At 40.5% G+C, this 12383-nt stretch overlaps 1 protein-coding gene across 2 annotated transcripts in view; it reads left to right on the plus strand.

The window, feature by feature from the left end:
* The window catches only part of ABCC11 (ATP binding cassette subfamily C member 11), a 66862-nt gene that overhangs the window by 35960 nt on the left and 18519 nt on the right, over nucleotides 1-12383 (plus strand). Inside the window, exons 14-20 of one of the 2 annotated variants that reach the window (XM_069082817.1) lie at nucleotides 951-1154; nucleotides 2371-2505; nucleotides 2615-2704; nucleotides 4724-4808; nucleotides 5798-5901; nucleotides 8089-8289; nucleotides 10725-10951. In XM_069082817.1, coding sequence (XP_068938918.1) covers nucleotides 951-1154; nucleotides 2371-2505; nucleotides 2615-2704; nucleotides 4724-4808; nucleotides 5798-5901; nucleotides 8089-8289; nucleotides 10725-10951 — 1046 coding nt within the window. Of the gene's footprint in view, nucleotides 1-950; nucleotides 1155-2370; nucleotides 2506-2614; nucleotides 2705-4718; nucleotides 4809-5797; nucleotides 5902-8088; nucleotides 8290-10724; nucleotides 10952-12383 lie in introns of both variants that reach the window. The other variant, XM_069082816.1, reaches the window with a different exon arrangement.

Genomic DNA, 12383 nt, shown 5'->3' on the forward strand with positions numbered 1-12383 from the left:
TTTGCCAGTGATCCCACAAGTGGTAGCTAAACCCAGGTACTCCTGGCTCCAGGTCCAGTACTCCATCCACTATCCCCATTCTCTAGTGTTTTTAGCCCTTCCTTCCTTCCTTCCTTCCTTCCTTCCTTCCTTCCTTCCTTCCTTCCTTCTTTCCTTTCACACTTGGGGTTAAATGACTTGTCCAAGTTCACACAACTGGTGTCTGAGGCCAGATCTGAAGTCAGGTTCTCCTGACTCCAGGGTCAGTGCTCAATACACTGAGCAACCTTAGCTACTCCAGCTTTTAACTTCTTCAAGCACATTCACATCCCCTGTCATATCTGAACCTTACAAGGCCCCTGGAAGATAGGCAGGGTCTTGTTATCCCTATTTTACAGATGATAGGACAGAAGCACAAGTGACATGAACAAAATCACATGGCAAACAAGTGACGGGGGCAGGATTTGTACTCAAACCTCCTGCCTCACTATCTGATGGCATATATAGTAGAGAGAATGCTAGACGTGGAGTTAGGATGACCTGGGTTTGAATCCTTCCTTAGATGCCAGTTCTGTGATGATAGGCAAGTCACTTAGTCACTCTCAGCCTAAGGTTCTTCATCTGTAAAACAGGGATGATAAAAGTTCCTACCTCATAGGATTGTTGTAATGATCCAATGAGATAATATATGTGAAGCACATTTCAGACCTTAACGTGATCAGCCATGCGAGCCTCACAATACTAGGCCACACCAGCTGTCTGACCTGTCTTGTGCCTCAGAGTCCCTGGAACTGGCACTGTCCATCTGGGATCCTTCTAAATAAGGGTTTGACTTGACCAAGAGGCAGTCACATCCACTCCACTAAGGACAAAGCTCTGGACAGAGATAACAGAGGATTTGCTGGATTGTGTTCATTCACCTCTTGCTGATCACCTCGCTTGGCTCTTCCCTTCTTACTCCCTATTTGCAGATTGGGGAGCGGGGCCTCAACCTCTCTGGGGGTCAGAAGCAGAGGATCAGCTTGGCACGAGCTGTGTATGCCAACCGTGAGATCTACTTGTTGGATGACCCACTCTCAGCGGTGGATGCCCATGTTGGGAAGCAAATATTTGAAGAGTGCATTAAGAAGGCACTCAAGGGGAAGACCATGGTTCTGGTGACTCACCAGCTGCAGGTAACAAGAATTGACACTGGTGTGATGGTAGCCATTTGTTGAAAAAAAAAATGCTGATTAATTAAGGTGACCCCTCCAGATCCCCATAATTTAATAACCTTACAAAGCCTTACAAAGAATCCTTTCCATTCATGTCAGGCAAGTGGCATGATCAAAGATTTAGAGCTCAAAGAGATACTGCACAGCATTGAGTCTCACCTCATCATTTTACAGATGAGGAAACTGAGACCCAAAGGGTTAATTTTTTTGTTCAAGAGCACAAGGCACCAAATAGCAGAGCCGGGATTCAAACCTGTGTCCTCTGACAGCTTTTTATACTACATGCTATATTAGTTACAAGAAATAGGAATTTTATTCACAATACCTGGGGGAAGTTAGACTGGTAAGAGATTTTTATGAGCAGGTAAAACTTGAATGGTTCTCTGCAAGATGGAATTGAGCTGTCGGTCTTCAGGTTTATGAAGGTACTGACAGTCTGATATATGATATGTGAAGATGCTGATAGTCTGATTCTATGTCTATAAGTGGAGTAGATGAGATTTGGGTTAGAAATAAGGAGGAAAGTCTTGGTATGGGGAGAGTATAGAATTTCTAACCCTAAAAATTTTCAGGAATAGGACAGAAAATTGAGTGTTCTAGGATTATTTTGATATCTGCAGGTCTGAAGGCAAGGGATAAAGCCTCAGCCTATGAGATTAACAGGTTGGACTCTGAATCTTGTGTTCCTGCTACTCCCTTGGTTGACTGTACCTCATGCTGTGATTTTCAAGAAAGACTCTGTTGCCTTAATTGTTACACAGGCTGAATTTGCACACACACCCTAGCTCTACTCTTCTATAGAGGCCCAAATGAAAGATAGCTAGCCTGGTGGGGAAGCATGAACATTGAAATGCCAATCAAATGGTGTGGATTCTAGCTCCTAATCTGCTACTATTTCACCTTGTAAGCTCCCCAAATTAGGGGGTTCCCTAGGGACCTTTCCAACATTCTATAGACGTGTCTGTCTGCTTCCAGACAGAACAAAATCCAAGCCTTTGAATTCACAAAGATCTTCAATGAAAGAGAATTCTCAAAGTCTCATCTGGAATCAGGTTCTTAAAATACCCTTGTTGTTAATAAGAATAATGCCCTGAGTATAGATAAGGCATTTAACTTTTTTGAGATTACTTTCACATCTGCCATCTGATCTCATCTTCTCAACTTCATTTCACTATAGTATTTAGAGTTTTGTGACCAGATCATTTTACTAAAGGATGGGAAAATATGTGAAAGTGGAACTCATGATGAATTATTAAAGAAGAAGGGAAAATATTCCCAGCTCATCCAGAAAATATGTGGGGAGACTGTACAGGTAATCTCTACTGCCCTTGAAATAAATCCCTCATCCTATGCTGCATGGAAAGAAACTGTGCAGTATTAGAGGCATGTATCTTTAAGGTACTGATGACTTTCTTCCCTAGAATGCAACAGATGGGGCTGAGAATATAGCAGAGAAGACACAGGTGGATTTCTACTCCCAGGAGGGATTCTTCAATGAAACTTCAGGTAATGCCACCTTTAAGATTACTTTGAGAATAAGTTTACACTGCCCAATAGCCAAGGTCTAGGCTCAATGAATCTCTATCTCTCCTTTCAGAATCCAATGGACCCTTCTTGGCACTTTTATTCTGGAAGTGATAATGGTTGTTCTCACTTAAAAAAATAATTCTTTTTCCAGGGCAATGTTCCTTATCTGCTTCAATGGTGGATGTGAGGTAGTCAAGGGCTAGTGGGTCAGTGATAAGAGATCAGATCATAAGACAATGTGGCATAGTAGATAGAGATCTGGACTTTGTGAGACCTGGGTTCAAATCCTCTCTTTGATATTTATGAGCCATGTGACCATGGGGAAAAAAATCACTTTACCCTTCTATGCCTCAGTGCCCTTCCTCATATTGAGAAATAATATAGCTGTAGTATCTACCTTTCAAACTTGTTTTGAAGAAAACCTTATAAACTTTAAAACATTTTGGATTGTTAGTTATTATTTTAAAGCAGAAATTCCAGGTCTATAGAGCTGAGATCTAGAGGATCAGATTAGAAGCCTTAGATTAGGACCCTTAAGAACTTTGAGTGAGACAGGAGCTAAAAGCTTCCAACAGAGCTAAGGAGATGGTTTCTTCCTCAGCAATGGACCAGGACAGACTCGGGGTTGTGACAGTACTGTTCTGAGGCTGACCCCATTCTCTCCAGCTTTTTTTGAGCTGAAAAGCTCCTTTGAAAGTCTCTCCTCATCTGCTTGAGGCAGAAACTGCTCTAAGGGGCCTGGCATGACAGTCCAGGTTTACCAGACAGTGCAGGGCCCAAACTTATGGAAGGGGTGGCATTTCATCAGACTGCAGAGGGGCTTCAGCATTTGAAGCATGCATGAAACATATCAAGAATGTTTCAAGCTGTCTGGCAGGGTTGATTTTGGTTCCCCTGGTAGCAACCCTCATAGGGAAGCCTTATAGCAAAGCAACTATTATTCTTGGGACTGTTGCCTTTCTCCTCCTTCTCTAAGGAGATTAGAGGCAATTGTAAAAGATGGTAGCAGCAACAACGTTAGCATACCCAGGATGGCTTCTAGTACAGTTTCTTAGATCTGCTTTATTAGGAACGATAACTGTTTAAGGGGTCAACAGTCTTTTTTAACTACATTCACTAGTTCGGGGGGAAAGTCAGCACCCTGAACTTCAGAGGAAATGCAAACTGAGAAAATACAAGCAGAGAAATAAAGACCAACAGACAGGGCTCTGACTGCCTAAATCAACTATATACTTTACATGCATCCCTGGATTGAGAGAGCCTTTACATCTGAACAGGAGGGGAGCCCTGAACACACAGTCACTCAGAATCTCAACCAGGGAATCACAAGAACCTTCTCATAAGCAAGCCACCCCAAAGCAAAATATCAACTCAGGAGATATACACACACACACATATGCACATATATATATATATATATATATATATATATATATATATATATATATATATATATATATACTTCTAAGAGTCAGAAGGTAACACAACCCTCAGTTGTCTCAGTTAGACTCAGTGCCTAATTAGAAATTAGCAAAAGGTATGAAAGCCTTCCTACAAGCAAGCCTCCCCTAAGCAAGCTTCCTTTAATGGGCTCTACATGAGGCCTATTAATGGGTAAGGAAGATCTTAAATTCCATTAAGGTTACAAGGACTCAAAGCTTAAGAAATAAAAGGACGCACCTGTAGAGAACCTTCTACAGACCTGTCTTAATGAGAGGCAATGTTAAGAGCTCTATACTTAAGAGTCAGGAGATGTGGGTCTGAATCCAGCACCTACCAACTATGTGACCATGGACTTTACTTCTCTAAACTTCAGTTTCCTTACCTGCAAAATGGGTGTAGTAATTCTTATACAACTTACTCTTTACAGTTATTATGAGGAAAATGCTTTTGTAAAAAATGTTGAAGAGAAGGAAAACTGCTATTATTATGCCATTTTAATAGGAGAGCCAAGTGGTAGGAGGCATAACAGATTTGAATGTTTTTTTCCCCTCCCAGTGCAGGAGACTCAGCTTACTGAAAAGGAAGAAATGAAAGAAGGTGCCCTGAGTTGGAAAGTCTATCACCATTACATCCAGGGAGCAGGAGGTAATCCCATTCCTCAGTGTCTTACCTTCATCTTTAGCTGATGCTACCTATGGGGTACCTGGTCTTGGTGTTGCAGCTGGGATGTGCCAGTGTCCTATAGCAAGAATACCATTTTTGCCCTGGATGTATTTCTGTGTGCTGGAAGCGCATATTCAGGGGAAGAGAATTGGGAGGTGGCTCAGTCTTGTTCCCAGTATCCCTTCCCTCACTTTTTTATATTCTCTCCCTACTGATAATTAATCAATAATTTACTTAAACATTTACCTGGCACTCACCCCCTTTTGCTAGGTGCTATAGGAGAGACAAAGAAATAACAGATGTTTCCTGCCTTTGAGGAAATGACAGTCTGTCTAGCTGGGGAGACAAACTATATCAATATGTAAACACTCAGATTGTAAGGGGTGGAGATGGTACGGGAAGGCTTCATAAAGAAAGTGGGGCTCAAATGGGACATTGTGGCATTTGTAACATCAGGATAGAGAGAGGCAGACTGCAGTTTAAAAGAGTGTAGGAATGTTATGGGAAGCATTATATGTTGAGGAATATGATAATTATGAGAGAAATGTTGGAAAAAGGGCCTCATCCTAGAATCTCTCATGATATCCTTGTGGGCAAGGTGGAGAAAGGCAGATTGGATGATAGTATGGTTAACAGGGTTGGGTTACTCAAAAGACTAGACCCAAGATAAGAGATCAGTATCAACCTAGATGGAAGGCCCAAATTGTGGATTACAATTACAGTCCTATTCTGTTCTTTCATCCAGCAACACCCTCCCTCCCTCCATCCCCCCCATACCATTTTCAAAATTCATCCCTCTTGTCCTACAACTAGAACACCAAAATGTTCAAGATGGATAAGGGTTCCACATGGGGAGGATCAAGAATTCAGCTGCCAAGTTTGTCTAGTGATTTTGGAAAGCTGGATTCTGGCAGTATCTTCTAGCTGCCCCAGAACTAATCTTCACCTTTCTTCCCCTCACCCCTACGCAGGTTACATCATCACTTCCGTGACTTTTCTTCTCATGATAGTGAATGTCTGCCTCACAACCTTCAATTTCTGGTGGTTGAGTCATTGGCTCCAACAGGGCTCAGGGGTAAGTGTAGTGAGGAGGACTTCCTGGGAACTGGTTGGGGCCATGATGAGTAGGGTACCATGTTGAATGTGACACTAACTCAGGATAAAACTAGTCAATCAATACTAGCAAGAGGTGAGCGTGGATGTACAAGGAACACACGTCCCACTTACACAGCACAACAGCAACACACATTTATTAAGATTTGCTAAATGCCAGACACTGCGAGGCATGGGAGATACAAAGTCAAAAGTGTGAAAAACAGTCCCTGCCTTCAAGCAGCTTACATTCTGCCACTCTTTACCACGATGACAAGTCACATCATTGAAAGCATTGTATTAGGAGTCAGGAGACCTGGGTTATAATCTCCAAAATGTGCTCTGGGCCAATGTCACCCATAGAAAGAATATGTGACTGCCTATATGTGATTAGAAGGACATCAGAAGTCATTCAGAACCAAAAATAACTTCCCAGGAGACAATTTAAATCCCACCATTAGTAGCTTATTCCTTTCAGTTAAACATTGCCTTCTCCTGGAGGATCAGCTTTTAAAATGCAAATACCCCCAGAGAAGAGGATAAATCACCACTCCCTTAGTAAATACTTTATCAAATCACTTTCTTCTCTGACATAAGGCATGGGAGGTAACATAGTATACTATGTGAAAGAAAAGACAAAACCACTATCGGACCTGGAATCCGGAGGATGGCAGTTCAAGTCACTACTCTGACACTTTTTAAACTGTGTGATTATAGAAATCACTTTAGCTATCTGGGACTCAGTTTCTTTATATGTAAAATGAAAATACTACTACTACTCATAATGGGCACTACCTACCTTCCATAGTTGTTGTGGGAGAAGAGATTTGTAAACCTTAAAGTGTTTCAGAATTGTGAGCTGTTATTATTATAAGGGGAAGAGCATTAGGACACCGGGCACCTTGTAGATAGGGTATGTGAAAGGGCACAGAAAGAAGTGGAAAAACTCGAGAAAGCAGGGGCGGCCAGGTAGCACAGTGAGTAAGAGCACCAGCTCCAGTGTTGGGATGACCTGGAGATTGAATCCCAGGCTCAGACACTTGGCACCCACCCAGAAACACCTGGCTGGGTAACCTTGAGCAAGTTACTTAACCCCAATTGCTTAGGGGCAGCCAGGTGGCTCAGAGAGTAAGTGCATCAGCTCCAGTGTCGGGATGACCTGGATCAAATCCGGGCTCAGATACTCAGCACCACACCCAGAAATAACTGGCCATTTAACCTTGAGCAAGTTACTTAACCCCGATTGCTTTAAAAAAAAAAAAGTCTAGAAAGCCAACACTGCTAACTTCACAATTTTTCTGAGGGCTGGCCAACCCTGCCATCAAATAAATGTGCAACCTTAGGTAGCCAAAACATTTCACCACTTTGGATCTCAGTTCCATCATCTGTAAAAGAGGGTTATTAAGTCCTGTCCAGACCTGATAGTTTTGTGTAAACATTAAATTAAGTAACAGATGTGACTGTGCTTTAAAAAGTCTAAAATATTCTATACCTATAACCTTGGGACACTCCAAGATGCTTCACTAAATATCGGGATGTCTATTCTGATCTTTAGAGCTGATACCATTTGCTACCCTTGTTCCTTTCTCCATGTAAACCTTATTTTTCTTCTCTTTGCCCCATCCCTTCCTACCTCTTTTCATTTTTGCTTCCTTTGCTTGAAGCTTTCCAAATGTCCACTGTATAAATCTACCATTTTCTCCTTACTGTCTGCATAAATATTATCCGTATTGCAACTGAATTGTATTTTTTTCTTAATCCACATTGTCAGAAGCATGATTGGACAAGGGACAAGGGAACATTTTCCCCAAGCACACCCACGAAAGCAGGTAGAAGCTTTGATATTATAGCAGATATGCAGATTAAGTTCATTCAGATGAACACAAAACCTGCCTACCAGCTAGTAGAGAAAGTAATTTGGAAACTCCGATGAATCAATATTGGAGCAGTCAGAGAAAGCTTCAGCAAGGGGTGCATCTTAAGCATAGAGTTTAAAAAGGTAGAGGAGCGAAAGAAAGGCATGAAATGACTGGAGGCACAGAGGAAAGGATTTAAAAATGGAATTTCACTCAGTATAAATTCCTGATTCCATTTGAATAAAGAATAAAAGCCTCGTCCCCCTTTGGCATTGCCCTTAACCTCACAGCACTCTCCCTATTCTCTCTTTAAGGCCAATAACAGCAGCAAGATCAATGAAACAGAACAGCTGGGCCCAGGAAGCCTATTTGACAATCCCCAGATGCCTTTTTACCAATTAGTGTATGCAGTGTCTGCCCTGATACTGATTTTTACAGGTGTCATCTCATCAGCCCTTTTCACCAAGACAACAATCAAGGCATCCACTGCCCTTCATAACAAGCTCTTTAAGAAGGTACAGTAACTATGGTGTGGGACTTCTAGCTTGGCTGTACTCTGGGGCCACAAACTTTCACAGGTATGGGAAGAGGGAGAAGTGATTAGACAACAGTGTGTATCTAGGAGTTTAAGTGGACTGTAATTTCAATGAGTCAGCAGCACGACAAGACAACCAAAAAGGCTAAAACAATTTTAAGAGTACACTCAGCACAAGGAAGGTGATAGTCTTCTTGTACTCTGCCCTGGCCAGACCATCTCTTTTACATTCAGATCTAGCACCACATTTTAGAAAGGGACATTGAAAAACCACAGTGCATCTGAAGAAGTGCAACCAGATGGTAAAAGGACAATGGTAAATATGACTGGTATTGTCACAAGATGTCACCTGAGGTTTGGTTGAAGGAATCAGAGATGGCAAACCTAGAGAAGAAGCGACTCAGAGAGTGGGCATCATTAGAGCTATTTTCAAGTATCTGAAGAGTTGTCATGTTGAAGACATGGTTCTATTTGGCCCCAGAGTACTAGGACAAGCAGTAAGGGATGCAATTTGCAGAGGCATAGATTTGGACCGGTACTATATTTTATTATTTATAGTTTAAGTATAATTTCTTTTCCCATTCCTTTCATTGCTTTAGATCATAATAAATAAAAGATGAAACTTTAGGGAAATCTATTCAGAAAAGACTATCTGACCCATAGGAAGTGAATTTTCTTTTCCCCCTGCACTCCATTCTTTGCCAAATGTCTGTTTCTCAAACAAGATATCAAATGGGCTATTTGGACACCAGGAAATCTTTATGCAGAAAGACCTTTTCTGGGCAAGGGCATTTGTAGAGTCCCAAGTCTAAGAACCATCGGTGGAAATATGGATTCCAAATGCTCCCAGTTATCCTTCATGTTCTCAACATTCCTGTCAGTTTTATGATCCAGTTATCATTCCTCTGACCAAACTGAGCAATTTTTTTTCCCTGGAAATTTACAAACCTCTTCAGATCCGGGGATTTCAACAACAATCTAATCTCAAACCACATAATGGATTATCAGTTGACTTCCAAATAAAGATTTAATGAGATTTTGGCTAAGCACGTCTCTCCTTGACTTTAATATTAATATCTGATAGAAATATTTTTTTGCAGCTGAGCAACAGTAACCTTCCCTATACAGTCTGGGTTGGCCACTTCCTGGGCTTGGTTTTAGGCTCCTAACAGACTGGATTATATATATATTTATAGCGCAGGAGGTGACTTTTTGATTATAAAAACATAAACATACTTTTAAGCAAAGCATAAAGAGGCAGAATGATATAGTAGTAATAACAGCAATACATAATAATGTATTTGGAGTCAGAGAAGTTATATTCGAATTCTAGCTGCTCCAAACTACTGATATAACTGAGCAAATTATTTTCCATTCTCTGTCTGGGTCCTAATTTCTCCTAATTTCTTAAATTGTAAAGAGAAGGGACTGGACTGGACTGGACTGGACCAAGTTTCCTTCCACCTCCGAATCTGTGGACTCTATATAGTGGCTCATATTCTCTTTTTCTCATTGTTTTACTGTTATGTTCATACCTTCTTCCTCTAAAACCACATGGTGCACTGTTTGTACCTTTCCTCTTCATTTCCTTCTCACTGTTTTTGTTCTCTTCTTGGGCTTGTTGTTTTAACCTTTCCAGTATTATGAGTTTTGTAAGGGCATGGGGATTCTATCATGTTCAATCTTGTTATTTCCATCCCAGGACCTTGCACATAGGAAGTCCTTAGTAAGTGTTTGTTAAAAGGGAAGATTAAAGTTCAGAACTAGCTGTGGCAGCATTGTTATGGGTTATGTGTGTTTGGTCTCCAGTATAGATGCATTTCAGCTGAATTTAATTCCAAGAATATTTTATAACCCAAATAACTTCATGTTCACTAATGGTTCAAAAAGGTTTTATTTTTTCTTCTTAACTGATACCAGTGACTTTCTTTTTATTTCAGTTATGTGAAATTTTTGGAAAAGAAAAGAGTACTTGTGAATTTAAGAGGTCATCAACTGATCAATGAACACATATTTATTAAACATCTATTATGTGTCAGGTAGTGAAAATACAAAGAAAAAAATCACGGTACCTGCCCTCAACAAATTATATTCTATCAGTAAATGGAAAGTTTAATTAATCAATCAACAAGTATTTACTGAGTTCTTACTATATGTATATGGCAGGTCATGCCTTGGTGCTAGGCAGCTAATGAGACACAGTGGAAAGGGTCCTAGACTGGAACTGAGTAGCTTGGATTCAAGTCCTTGCTGTCTGTGTGACCTTGGGCAAGTCACATCATCTCTTAGGGTGCCTCAGTTAATTTCTCTGTAAAAAAGATGGGGCTGGATTCAATGATACCTCCTGCCTGCTCTGTGATTCTGCTTGCAGGACCTCTCACAATGCTAATGTCACATGGTTTTGTCTCTCCACAGATTCTCCTTTGCCCTATGAGTTTTTTTGACACAACTCCTAATGGTCGATTCTTAAACTGTTTTTCCGGGGACTTGAATGAGTTGGACGAGATAGTGCCATTGATTGCGGAAGAGTTCTTACTTTTGTTTTTCATTGTGGTGTCTATTTTTATCATTGTGGTCATAATGTCTCCTTACTTCCTGATTGTTGGAAGTGTCACTGGTGTGATCTTTTTCATTTTATTTTGGTGAGTTGGTTTCTCAGTCAACTTGACATTAAGCTTCATAATTTGAGAATGAAAAGTGCTGTATGTTTCATAATTATCACATTAGTAAAACTTGCATGTTGTGGTCAAAAGCCTCAACTCCACATATAGTGGAAAACATAGGGTGGCATAAGAGAGAATAGCACAAAGTAAAAAATTACCAGGGACAATTAATGCTAGTATATTCAAAGCCCAGTCCTCTATTCAAGGCCACTGAAAAGTATTAGACCTGCAAGATAGAACTCCCTAAAAACTATGGCTGGCCAAAACTTCCTCCTGAAAACCCTTTTTTAATGTCAAAAAATTTTGTGAACCCTCCAATCCCTAAATAGTTGCATTTTATGCTGCATATTGTTGGAACCAAATAAAAATCCAAATGGCAATGCTCTGAGCACAGAAGGATTTGAGAACTTCTTACAATTCCATGCACTCCTGAGAACCACTGTGCTAGAAAACATATTCTGCTAAGAGTCAGAATAACTGAAGAGAGACACATTCACCATGGGGAAGAAGCATTCTGGAACTAAATTTCACATAGTGCTTTCATTCTTCCAGGGTCCTCATTTACCTGTAAGTATTTGGTTCCTACTTCAATTCAATAAATATTTGAGACAAATCTTTATGGGATCCTTTACCAAGCAATAAGAGAGATACAAGGAGGAATAAAATTCAGTCCCTGGTCTCAAGGAGTTTAAAATCTATTACTGGAGAAAACAGAGGAATGGAAATAACTATAGCACAGAATAAAACATAAGTGAGGTTTAAAGAGACCAAGGAGAATGATTTTGGGAGGGGGGAAAGGGGTGAAATGATAAACTGAGAATGATGGCAATGGATTGTAGTTTGGAGAAGGGATAGTTTTAATACCTCCTTTACTTAAGGTAAATGTAAAAATTATGAGGTTCATTTTTTGAATTCAACAAAAGTTTAAAAGTAAAAGAATTTTACAATATGTGCTATTTCCCCAGGGTATTTCTGACCCTCAACATTAGTGTTTCATTACATTTTAAATCAGCATATTGGGTTTAAGCCAAAAAGTTGAACTCTTGGGGCAGCTAGGTGATGCAGTGAATAGAACACCAGCTCTAAAGTCAGGAGGACCTGAGTTCAAATCTGGCCTCAGGCACTTGACATTTACTAGCTGTGTGACCTTGGGTAAGTCACTAAACCCCAAATGCCTTGCCTCCCCCCTAAAAAAAAAGCTGAACTCTTGTGAGAATCTATGTGAAGTAGTGACAAAATTACTGGGCAGAAACTCAGAGTACTGTGGTTCTACTATCTGAATGTCTTTGGGCAAATCATTTTAGCACTTTGGGCTTTAGTTTTCTCCACTATAAAATCAACATCCCCCTTCCCTCCACTATTTGATTTCTCTACACTGGCCCTAGGCCCGTTGAACATCACTAGAAATAAA

The sequence above is a fragment of the Petaurus breviceps genome, unplaced genomic scaffold (assembly GCF_028583685.1).
Source record: "Petaurus breviceps papuanus isolate PSGF00001 unplaced genomic scaffold, PetGlider_PUasm1.0 171, whole genome shotgun sequence".
In the NCBI taxonomy this organism is placed as follows: Eukaryota; Metazoa; Chordata; class Mammalia; order Diprotodontia; family Petauridae; genus Petaurus; species Petaurus breviceps.